Raw genomic sequence first — 13,030 nt, forward strand, 5'->3', positions numbered from 1 at the left:
ATCCACCGACTCCTCATATATGCCACCAGAATTTTGGGAAGCAAAAAATTGATCAATTCTCTGTGCCTGCTCATTTGCAATTCGCATAACTTCTTGATACTCAAGTGTTTGCCTCCTCATTTTTTCCCGCAACTTTGTTTCTCTTCTCCTCATTTCTTCTTGCATCCCTATTTGTTTTCTCTTCATTTATTCTATTTCTGCATTTCTTGCTGCTACTTCACGTACTGCCTCGATATTTTCCAAATGTCTCATAGTTTCAAGCATTTCAGCGGTTAATATTGGTGGAGTTGATGATCCTTCTCCGTCAACAAGTCTTATTCTGAAAGACCTATCACGCCTCTTGATAGTTTTGACGTACTCTCCAGTACCATACACTCTCCCATTTTTCTTCTTTCCACCAGATACATCATACCAAGTACGAAAACCCACACTAGGGTCAACAGGATATCCCGATGGCGGTTCAGGTAATTCAGGATGCTCTGACAACCTAAGAACAAGTCGTCTATCATACTCCTCCTGTAAAAATAAAATAATTAAATGTTATAATGATTTAAATAAGTTAGGTACATAAAAGAAATAAATAAAATGACTTAATATAAGAAAAACTTACTTGAGTGATTTTTGAGCGCTCATCAACAAATTCTCCATTTCTCTTGAGACGAGTCTCCATACAGAGCTCGTTAATAAATGGAGTTCTACCTAACTCTTCACGCTAATTAAATGAAAACATAAATAAAAAAATAATTACTTACGAGTAATATAAAATCATAATAATAAATTAATAAATAAATTTACCATCATTCGTGCAACTTCAGCAACACTAATACTGCCTGTTGCGTAGTTGCAGCCGCCAACTACACATGCTATATTTTTCTTTGCCTTTTCAGATGTCTCTAAAAAGGCTTCAGAAGACCAATGGGCAATAAGCTCTTTAAATAAATCCTCTCCTATCCAAGTTGGACGTGTTCCTTTGTTTCCCATCTAGTCCTAACATTCCTCATGGTGTCAGAAAATTGGGCATCACAATTTATGTGAAAATTTTCTTTAATTTGGACTTCATCTCTAACATCCCAACAACACTTCTCCTACATTGTTGTATGAATTCAAAAAATATTAAATAAAGTATAATCATGAAAATATTAAATCAAGTATACCTGAAATGCATAATAAAAAATATTAAATAAAGTATAATAAAAAATATTAAATAAAGTATACCTTAAATGCCCTAAACCAATCTTCCCTATCATCATCAAGTACTGTTCCATAAGTCGGCCATATTTTTTTTATACTTCTCTTTAATAATGTCTGTTATGGTTGATGTTGCCTAATATGACGGCAAGATTATAAACAACAGAATATTGAGTTAGTATTTATTAAATAAAACACAAATTTAAAATATAATATAAAACATAAACACTTACGATCCTCCATCGGGCCAAATGATAAGTCTTCCTTGATGATATTTAATTTTCAACGGCCTATTTCTCAAGATGTGCCTCCTCCTCCTCCTGTCCTCCTCGGGAGCACTGGTATCTCCACGAGCACTGGTATCTCCATGCTCATCTTCAGAAGGAACATGTAATGAATGGGGCATGCTAGATCCACATGGCTCCATATACTGCAAAGCCACATTTGCGGAATGTCGCATGCCAGGTTCACTCGACTGCATGGAAGGCATAGGAAAATGTGTAGGGTGAGGGGTGCTAGGTCCACGTGGATGCATGTAGGGTGTATATCAAGGAGGAATAATAAATGTTAGCACCATGGGTGGGAATGAAGAAAAAGGAGGTGTGGATGGTAATTTAGTGAAAGATCCAGATATGGGTGTAGTATGCATTGGCGGTGGAGTAAAATATGGAGGGGGATGAGCCACTTGACTCGAAAGTGGCATATGAATAAACATATCAGAATCAAGAACCTCCTCTACAATGAACCTGGTGCAGCGAGGAGTCTTATGACTCTTACCCCTTTCTCTCTTCTGGTCGACATTTTTTCTATTTTGAAAGAAAAACATTAAACAATTAATGTTATATAAAAGATAACAACTTATTACACAATAAACATTAAATAAGATTTGTCCTCATCGGAGATAATAGCTTATTACACAACAGCTTATTACACAAGTAATATTACATAAAACATATTCAAATTATTCATCATCATAATCTTCATTGTCTTCATCAAATATGATATTATTATCTTCAGACTCTTCATGATCTTCTTCCACGGGATTTATTGACAACAATATAGTTGCTTCATCTTGTTGACCCTCAACTGCAGTATCAAACAAATTTATAATCTCCCCAATTTCAATTACCTCATTAACAGGCAAAATCTCATCATCTTGGTATGCAACATCTTCCATTACATCGTCAGTGTCAATGTGACCCATTGGGTTGGAATTAATTATAACACACCATTCTCGTTTGCGGGGGGTAATTAAAGGATAAGGTACATAATAAACTTGCCTAACATCATGTTCCATTATGAAAGGGTCATACTCTTTGTACTTTCTATCTCTTCGAACCTCAACGATGTTATATTTTTTATCAATTTTTATTCCTCTGGAAGATGGATCATACCAGTCACAATAAAACAAGACAACTTTATTTTTCGATTCCATATAATTATAGACCAACTTGTAAATATGTTTGATAACACCATAGAAGTCGTCCTCACCACCCTCTGTTATATTTTTTTTATCAATTTTCTTCCCTTCAGTCCATATTTCAGTGTGAAATTTGTATCCATTTACAAAGTATGTGTGCCATTTATTTACACGTTGATGAGGGCTTTCTGAAAAACTTTTCAAACGGATTATTTTTGGAGTTGGAGCAACAATATATTATAATTGTTGCTTGAACCATGCAGGAAAATAAGCATGTATGTAACCAGTTGATGGTTGTTCGCTCGTGCCCTATTTCAAAAAACAATATAGGTTAGAAAAGATTTGAATTCTTAACCAAAATTAAATATATACTTGATTAAATATACTTACTTAAGATATGGTTTAACTTCAACGCAGTTAATCAGCACATGAACATGAACAGATTGCATTTATTTTTCAGAAAGCCAATGCTCACCCGTCTTTCTAGAGGGACGACCAGGACGACCAAAAACTGATAAGGTGAATTGACTTCTTTCATTGAAGTGAACTTAGCTTCTTATGATTCATGGAGTCAACATCATGTTATTGAAATAATGAGAGCAAAAATGTGCGCAAATTGATCCCTCAACTCTTGCCTTATTTTTCACTGATCGCTTTGAATCACCCATGAACCGTTCAAATGGATACACCCATCTATATTGAACATGTCCACCAAGGAAAGCTTCATAAGCAAGATGCACGATGCTCCATAGAATCAAAGAAATTACCTGGAGAAAATATTTTCTCCAGCTTGCAGAGAATGACATGAATATTTCGCTCCAATTTAATGATGTCCTCTACTCTTAAAATTGACGCATGTATGCCTTTAAAAAATTGACTGATATCAGTTAGTGGATTAAGCACATTCTTGGGCACTGAACTGAATGCAATTGGAAGAAACCGTTCCATGAAAACATGACGATCATGACTTTTCATTCCATGCAACTTCCCTATTTTGACGTCGGCACGTCTTACCAAGTTAGAAGAATAACCATCAGGCATCCTCAACTCATTTAACCACCGAAAAATTGCTTTTGCTTCTTGGGGAGTAATAGTCTAACAAGCCTTGGGTTTTAATAATTTTCCATTTGGTTGAGGTTTCAACTCTAACTCTTTTTTATTACACAAAAGTTCCAAGTCTTTTCTAACCTTCTCATTATCCTTCGTCTTCTCATTATCTATCACCGTGTTAAATACATTATCAAATAAATTCTTCTCAATATGCATAACATCAAGATTATGTCGCAACAAATTATCCTTCCAATAAGGGAGGTCCCAAAAAATACTTCTTTTTGTCCAATTGTGTGTGACCCCATATCCTTCAATTCTGCATGCTTCAGCATTATCTGTGAATCTTGTTAGGTCACAAACACTATTCCATACTTCAACCGATAAAAATTGAGGGGGAGGTAGATCTGTTACTTTTTCTCCTTTTCTAAAGGCATTCTTATTTCTTCTAAATTCATGGTTCCTAGGTAAGAACCTACGGTGACAATCAAACCACAAACTTTTCCCACCCTTTTCCGAAGTAAATGCTTTGTGTGCCCGGTGCAATACGGACAACCCATTTTGCCATGCGTACCCCATACAAATATGTATCAGGACTTAAAAAGATTGCTTTTGTGACCTGGTATGAAGAAAGAAGTTTCTAAGATTGTTTATGCTTGCTTGAATTGCCATAATTCGAATATTGAGCATCAGAAACCTTCAAGTTTAATGCAACCGTCGAACATTCTAGAATGGAAGCAGGATAGCATTTCGATGGACTTTATGTCCAATTTACCGAAGACCGCCAAGGGTAATGATTCTCTTTGGGTGATTGTGGATAGGTTGACTAAGTCGGCTCATTTCTTGCCGATGAAGATTAACCATCCCATTTTTAAGTTGGCTGAGGTGTACATTGAAGAGATTGTGAGATTGCACGGAATACCATCGAGTATTGCGTCAGATAGAGATCCAAGGTTTACGTCGAGGTTTTGGAAAAGTTTGTAAGATGCCTTAGGTACGACATTGAGATTGAGTTCTACATATCATCCGCAGACGGATGGTCAGACCGAAAGGACTATCCAGTCACTGGAAGATTTATTGAGGGCCTGTGTGTTAGACCAAGGAGGAGCTTGGGATAGCCATTTTCATTGATTGAGTTTACTTACAACAACAGTTTTCATGCGAGTATCGGGATGGCACCGTATGAAGCGTTGTATGATAGGAGATATAGAACTCTGTTGTGTTGGTATGAATCGAGCGAGGGTGTTGTGCTCGGACCTGAGAATGTGCAAGAGACGACTAAAAAGATAAGGAAGATCCGAGAGAGGATGAAAACTTCTCAGAGTCTTCAGAAGAGTTATCACGATAAGAGAAGGAAAACATTTGAGTTTCAGGTGGACGACCATGTGTTTTTGAGAGTTAATCCAGTAACCGGTGTCGGTAGAGCTTTGAAGTCGCGAAAGCTTACGCCGGGTTTTATTGGTCTGTATCATATTTCAAAGTGGTTAGGTGAGGTGGCCTATCGGATTGCTTTACCGCCGTTGCTTGCGAATCTCCATGATGTGTTTCATGTGTCTCAGTTGAGGAAATACATTCCAGATCCTTTGCATGTGGTTCAAATAGATGACATACAGATGAGAGATAACTTGAGGATTGAGGCGTCACCAGTGCGAATAGAAGGACGAGAAGTGAAGCAAATTGCGAGGTGAAGAGATTACCTTGGTGAAGGTGTTGTGGGGTGGACCAGCTGATGAGAGTCTGGCATGGAAACACGAGGACCAAATGATGGAGGAATTCAAATCAATTTGAAGCAATGGAATAACTTTTTGATAATTTTTTGTGTTTGCCTAAATGACGATGTCACATGTGCCATTATTATCGAAGACAAAAAATGAGCCCTTTGTTTGATTCTCTTATAAAATATTTGACCTAGTCTAAAATGGCAAATGGCTGAATATTGTTTAATAAAAATTAAATTAGTATATCACTCATTTTAAAATTTTCAAAGGAGTGAGAGGTATATGTGTGGTGGTGCTTAATAGATTGCCCTAATTTATATCTTTAAAAGCTAAGCACGGGGCTAGGAGTGTAATCAAAAGCCCTCTTCTTTGCATGGCTTTCCAAAGGTCTCAGTTTTTCTTAGTTTCCATTGCTGTTGTTCTCTTTTTCTTTTTTTTCCTGCATAATAGTTTTGCCATTGAAACAACATGGGAGGAGAAACACCATCTTGTTCAAACTAGCTCTCTCTTACCATCATCTTCTTGTAGTTCATCTATCGAAGGTCAATCTAATCTTAATTTAATATTTATTCCCCTCTATCCTCAATGGATTAAGATTAGCTATTGTTGAACTTTTTTACATGCAAGCTAGAAACTTTCATTAACTTATTGTTAATCTCTACCAAATAAATTGAGTTATAGATTAGTTATAAAATAGATCCATACTTAATACTATCATATATTAAATGGCACTTAATTGGAAAATTGTTCCTAATTAACTAATTTATGGTTAATCTTGATAATACATGTAAACTCTTGATTTTTTTATGAGATAAATTATTATTAATAATGGAAGTATAAGGATACTTCAATCCTTATAAATTATAAAGAATAATTTTTATAATTTTTATATATAGAATTAAAATAACTAATAATTTTTATAATTTTTTATTTTAATTTTTAAAAAATTATAACAGAAGTTAATCTATATATAATTTTTTATTCAAAAAAATATTTTTATCCAAATTATTAATTTGGCGACATTTTAAAATAATTTTTCTAAATCTTCTTCTACCCCTAATTTTTTACTCATATTCATCTGATTTATTTATTTATTATATATATTCTATGAATTTTCTCTTTACCTATAAAAGTGCTTCATAAATTAAATTATTAGTTAATTGTGAAAATTAGAAAAGTGATATAAAAAAATAAAAATAGAATTATAATCCATCTTAATTAATCTTTTTGACTTAGTATGTGGTCCAAAAAATCTTTGAACTTAAAATTTTTGTGTTAGGTAAGACAAAATATTTATATTAACTTACTCCAAAAGCAAACTCCAATTAACCTTACCACTCACTTCCCCTTTTACATTTTTTTTGCCTTAAAATTTATGTGAGCTTGTTTTGAAGCACAAGTTTCACCGAACCGAAAAATGATTTAATTTTTTACTAATTGAGTTAAACTTTATGGCCTTCCCCCCTTTAATAGAGTACAATTCAATCTCATCCATATGAACAAATAATTTTAGTGAACAATAATGGGATTAAGTGATAAAATTATAATTTTTAATTTTTCTTAACTTTATTATGTGGTATTCGTAATACTAATAGGAAACAATTATTGGTGGGTATAAATAACCCTCACTTGGTATGATATAACTATATAACAAACTCAAGATAAGATTTTGTCTTTGAGTCTTTCATAGATAATATCTTAATATTGCTTAGTTAAGTCATTCTCATCCTTATATAATTAGTGCTCTCATATATATATATATATATATATATATATATATATATATATATATATATATATATATATATATATATATATATATATATATATATATATATATATATATATATATATATATATATATATATATATCTATAATAAAATTTAATTTGCATAAAAAAATGTTACTACCGAGTTACTTTTGTATTGCTAATATATATATTTTTAATTAACAACAATTAGATGTGGTACTAAACATGGTAATTCATTTTTTATTTCAGGTCCAAAAAGAAAAGCATCATTAGATGTAATACACAAACATGGTCCATGTTCCCAACTGAATAGCAATGGAAAAGCAAATTCTGTTGAAACACTTAGTGATATTCTAAATCATGACAAAGAAAGGATAAACTATATTCACTCAAAGTTGTCATCATCATCATCATCCAGTAATAATAACAACAAAATGAAGGAAATAGAATTGGATTTTTCTTCAGCTAATTTACCTGCAAAATCTGGTGACCTTATTGGATCAGGAAATTACTATGTTGTCCTTGGACTTGGTACTCCTAAAAAGGATTTATCACTTGCTTTTGACACTGGTAGTGATCTCACTTGGACTCAATGTCAACCTTGTGCTGTTTCTTGTTACAATCAAACAGAAGAAATATTTGATCCATCAAAATCTACTACTTATTCCAATATCACATGTACATCTCCAGATTGCACTCAACTTCTTTCAGCTACAGGTATTTTTATGATCACCAAATTACTCACATTTTCTTTTATACATAATAGAAATTACTTACATATATTTACTTGTTTGTTACAATATCATTATATGAAATGTAGTTTCATTCCAAAAACTGTATTATTACAGGAATCAAACCTGGTTGTTCTAAGTCAACACAATCATGCATATATGGGATCCAATATGGCGATCGATCTTTCTCCGTCGGATACTTCAGCCACGAACAACTAACTATTACGCCAACGGACACAGTTGACAATTTCTTATTCGGTTGCGGTCAAGACAACGAAGGCCTATTTAACGGTATTGCCGGTCTCTTAGGTCTTGGTCGTGACCCAATCTCTTTTGTCCAACAAACCTCTCAGAAATACGATAAAACTTTCTCTTATTGTCTTCCTTCTACTTCTAGCGAGGTTGGCCACCTCACATTCGGTACCACGGATAATAATCACGTAAGTTACACTCAATCCCCCACTCATTCTAATGGAAATTCCTTCTACTATCTCGACATTGTTGGAATCAGCGTTGGTGGAACGCAACTTCCTATCTCATCTTCTCTTTTTTCCTCCGGTGGTGCCATTATCGACTCTGGCACGGTCATTACGCGGTTGCCACCAACCGTCTATGCCAGCCTGCGTGATTCCTTTAAGGAAGGCATGTCGAAATATCCTAATGCTTCAGCTTTTTCAATTTTGGATACATGCTATGATCTTAGTGGGACCGAGGTTGTGTCTATTCCCAAGGTTAATTTTTTATTAGGTGGTGGTGTCACAGTGGAGCTCGTTGGTTCGGGGATACTTTATGTCGTGAGTTTGAAGCAAGTTTGCTTAGCGTTTGCTGCGAATGGTGCTGATAGTGATCTTACTATCTTTGGGAATGTGCAACAAAGAACAATAGAGGTTGTTTATGATGTTGGTGGTGGTAGGATTGGGTTTGGTTCAAATGGTTGCGAGTGAAGTTTGTTTTGAATATTTTGATGAATGTGTCATTCTTATTAATGTTATTGCATACTAGCACTAAATAATTAGGTGGAGGTTGGAATAGAAAGAAAAAGAAATGGGAGGAAATGTGGACAAATTTGTGTTATATAGTGGTTGAAGAGAACTTTGTTGGAAATGTATAATGTATAGAGATCAAAGGGTATTATTGATTTCTGATTGTTGGCAATTGTTCATAGATGTGTGTAGTTTGAAACAAATGTAAGCTTGTTTCCGATATTAATGGTTTGTTAAATACAACAAGAACTTCTTGTTATAAATTACTCCCTCCGTTCCTTTTTAAGTGTCGTTTTAGAAGAATTTTTTTTCCTATTTAAGTGTTGTTTTATAATTTAATGTTATAATTTGTCATTTATACCCTTATTTTCTCAACAACTCCACATCAAATTTTTCAATTAATTATTGGAAAAAGAGAGTATATGATTGAATTTATTTGGAAAGAGAAAAATAAATAAGGGTATAATAGAAAAAGTAACTCTAATAATCCACTATCTTGGTTGAAGAGTTTTTTCTTAAAACGACACTTAGAAAGGAACGGAGGGAGTATGATTTTAGTTATTTTATTTGGTCTCGATGTGATGATTAATTAATTTATTTATGAGATTGATTATTAATTAATTATTTATGGGATTAATTATTAACTGTTGTGAAAAACGATGTCAAAAACAAAGTATAATAGAGAATTAGGGAAGATAAGAAGAACACAAGAATTGGTTATAACTGCTATTCTTTCACTTTCTCTTTAAAACAAGATTGCAAGTTTATAAGAATAACAAATAACCTCTCTCACCCTAAATTAGGATTTGCAGCTTAGCAATGATGAGAGACTAGTATGCTATTTATAATAAAACCTAACATACTAACTAATGGGCTTTTTCCACAAGGCCCATTACATAAGTCAACTTAATAAACAAGCTAACTTAACAAATTAGGGTTTAAACACTAAAACCTAATTTATCATGCTAACAACCCTAGCATATTCGACACAAGCATGTGAACAACCTTCGACTTCATGCTTAATCATGTCAAACCAAGAAGCTACCCTTCGGCCATACTAGAGTTCGATCCAATATCTCACAAATCTCCACCTTGGATCTAACTCTACAACATCAAGGGAATAACTAGCTTTCTTTATGCAGCTTTATCAACTGCATACAGTGGAAAAACTTGCAACTTCGCAATGTCTTTGTGATCATATCAGCAGCATTGTCTTCAGTCGAAACCTTCAGCACTTGGACTTCTCCTCGCTTGATTACTTCTCTGAAAAAATGCAGCCTCACATCAATGTGCTTAGTTTGTTCATGATAGGCTGAATTCTTCGACAAGTGTATTGCACTTTGACTATCACATTTAACAGTGATACCTTGACCTTGAAGTTTAAGCTCCTTCGCAAAACCTTCAAGCCACAATGCTTCTTTTACAGCTTCAGTTAGGGCAATATACTCCGCTTCAGTGGTTGATAGAGAAACAACCTTCTGAAGTGTTGCTTTCCAACTAATTGCAGTGCCAAACATAGTGAAAACATATCCAGAAATAGATTTTATGGAATCCATACAACCTGCATAATCAGAGTCGACATATCCTTCAATTACTGCTTTACTATCTTAACCCAAGGCTCCACCATAAATTAGGACTATGTTCAGAGACCCATTTATGTACCTTAAAATCCACTTTAATGCTTGCCAGTGAGCCTTTCCAGGATTTCATGTACCTGCTTACAAGACTTACTGCATATGCTATGTCGGGTCTAGTACAGACCATAGTATACATCAAAGAACCAACTATATTAGCATATGAGATGTTATTCATATAGGCTCTTTCGACATCAGTACTGGGACACTGATCAATACTCAGCTAGAATTGAGGGTTTGTTGGAGTCACAACTGGCTTCGAATTCGACAATACCAAAATTTTCAAGAATCTTTCGTAGATATGCCTCTTGAGATAAGCATAACTTCAACTTCTTTCTATCTCTTTGAATGTCAATTCCAAGAATCCTGGAAGCAGCTCCCATATCCTTCATATCGAACTCCTTATTGAGTTCAGCCTTCACCCTCATCACATCTTCAACATTGTTGCTTGCTATGAGAATATCATCCACATAAAGCAACAAAATAACAAATGAATTACCAGACCGAAATCTGAAGTAAATGCAGTGGTCGAACTGACTTCTAATGAAACTTATGCGTGCCATGAACTTGTCGAATCTCCTATTCCATTGTCGAGGAGATTGTTTCAGCCCATATAAAGATCTCTTTAGCTTGCACACATAATCTTCCTTCCCCTTTTCGACATACCCTTCAGGTTTATCTTGACTTCTCATAACTTCCTTATAGTCTCTAGGTTCTTCGTCTAGAACCTCACTTGCAGAGATTAAGGCATAAGCTATAAGATCTGCATACCCAAGTATCTATGGTGCTTTGATGACTCTTCTCGACCTATCTCTCGATAATAGGTAGTCATTGACAGTTTCCTCATCCTCAACATCTTCTGCTTCATCTTTGACTTCATCAGGGATATGCAATTCAACATCAACATGATCCACCTCAACAGGAATCTTTACCTGTTCCAGCTCTTCCGCACTTCGATCATCATCATCATCAGTTTTCTTGAAAGCCATCTCAACTTCATTGAAAACTACATCTCGACTGGTGGTACACCTCCTGTGACCCGGCTCTAGGCAACATAGCCTATAAGCTTTGACTCCTTCAGGGTATCCCATGAACATGCATTTCAGAGCTCTAGGTTCGACCCTGTCTTGCCTAATGTGAGCATAGGCTATGCAGCCAAATACTCTCAGTTTGTCGAGATCTGGTGGATGTCTCGACCAAACTTCTTCAGGTGTCTTCATATCTAACGCTGTCGAAGGACATCTATTTATCAGATATGTTGCTGTCGAAACAGCCTTAGCCTAAAACACCTTCTTTAACCCCGCACTAGTCAACATGCATCTGACTCTCTCGAAAATAGTTCGATTAAACCTTTCAGCCAAACCACTTTGTTATGGAGTACCTGCAGTAGTTCTGTGCCTTGCAATACCAGAGGCCGCATAAAAACTGTCGAACGTCTAATTGCAAAATTCAAGGCCATTGTCGGTTCTCAACCTCTTGACCTTTCTGCCAGTCTGATTTTCGACCAGAGTCTTCCAACTTTTGAAATTCTCAAAAGTTTCATCCTTAGTCTTCTGGATGAATACCCATAACTTCCTGGAATAATCATCAAATATGGATAGAAAATACCTTGCTCTTGAATGTGATGGACACCTTGCAGGCCCCGAAAGATCAGCATGGATGTAATCAAGGGATCCATGTGTTCTATGTTTGCCTTTGTTGAACTTCACTCTGCAAGATTTTCCAAGTACATAGGGTTCACAAAATTTCAGCTTTTCAACTTTGTCTCCACCAAGCAGATTTTGTTTCCCTAATTCGACCAGACCCCTTTCACTGACATGGCCCAATCTCATGTGCCAGATTTCTGTCTTCGACAACGGTTTCATGGATGAAACATTTGTCAAACCACTTACAACTTCAGCCTCAAGGGTATACAAGCCTTGTTTCTTCACGCCTCTCAAGACTTCCTTCGACTCCTTCATGAATCTTATGATACTTTTCTATCCTTGAAAAACATATCCTTTCTTATCGAATTCACCAAGAGAAAGCAGATTTCTCTTCAAATCAGGAACGTACCTGACTTCAGTCAACAACTTTATTGACTCATCATGGAGCTTGAATCTCACAGATCCAACACCTGCAATCTTGCAAGCTCTATTGTTTCCCAGCAGTACTGATCCACCATCTTGATCACATAATTCCTCGAACAAGTCTTTGTTTGGAGTCATGTGCCAAATGCAACCTGAATCAATAATCCACTCTCTTCTCGAGTCACTGCTTGAAACCACAAGGACATCAGGTGATTCGAAATCATCTTGAACAATGGTTGCATTGTCATTATCCTTACCTACATGATCTTTCAGGCGTTCAGGGCACACCTTTCTTGTGTGACCTTCCTTCTTACAATGATAGCATCGAATGCCATATGCTTCGCCACAGTAAGACTTCGACTGGCTTTTGCCCTTTTTCTTGTCGAACTAACCATCCTTTCGCAAGAATTTTCCTTTAACGGCCAAACCTTCACCAACTGTCGAAGATTTATGCTCCTTTCGTTCATTCAATTTCTTAGAATACAAGAC

General features: G+C 35.3%; 2 protein-coding genes across 2 annotated transcripts; both read left to right on the forward strand.

Annotated features, from left to right (window-relative positions):
• The first annotated feature begins 4,827 nt into the window (after positions 1-4,827).
• Positions 4,828-5,343, forward strand: LOC131658831 (uncharacterized). The gene has a single exon (XM_058928083.1). It carries the CDS (start codon positions 4,828-4,830, stop codon positions 5,341-5,343), a length of 516 nt encoding a protein of 171 aa, XP_058784066.1.
• A 369-nt stretch (positions 5,344-5,712) lies between these two features.
• Positions 5,713-9,113, forward strand: LOC131662371 (aspartyl protease family protein At5g10770-like). The gene is made up of 3 exons (XM_058932140.1): positions 5,713-5,915; positions 7,374-7,841; positions 7,973-9,113. The coding sequence occupies exons 1-3, from the start codon at positions 5,747-5,749 to the stop codon at positions 8,797-8,799; spliced, it is 1,464 nt and encodes a 487-aa protein (XP_058788123.1). The 5' UTR covers positions 5,713-5,746; the 3' UTR covers positions 8,800-9,113.
• The last annotated feature ends 3,917 nt before the right edge of the window (positions 9,114-13,030 follow it).

This window comes from Vicia villosa, linkage group LG3, assembly GCF_029867415.1.
Source record: "Vicia villosa cultivar HV-30 ecotype Madison, WI linkage group LG3, Vvil1.0, whole genome shotgun sequence".
Taxonomy (NCBI): domain Eukaryota; kingdom Viridiplantae; phylum Streptophyta; class Magnoliopsida; order Fabales; family Fabaceae; genus Vicia; species Vicia villosa.

What these genes read in the sequence shown, in the direction of transcription:
- LOC131658831 (XM_058928083.1), top strand. Translation starts at nt 4,828, where the DNA reads ATGGCACCGTATGAAGCGTTGTATGATAGGAGATATAGAACTCTGTTG.
- LOC131662371 (XM_058932140.1), top strand. Translation starts at nt 5,747, where the DNA reads ATGGCTTTCCAAAGGTCTCAGTTTTTCTTAGTTTCCATTGCTGTTGTT. An exon ending in TTGTAGTTCATCTATCGAAG is followed by an intron (nt 5,916 to 7,373) that starts GTCAATCTAATC and finishes TTTTTATTTCAG; the next exon opens with GTCCAAAAAGAAAAGCATCA. An exon ending in TCAACTTCTTTCAGCTACAG is followed by an intron (nt 7,842 to 7,972) that starts GTATTTTTATGA and finishes GTATTATTACAG; the next exon opens with GAATCAAACCTGGTTGTTCT.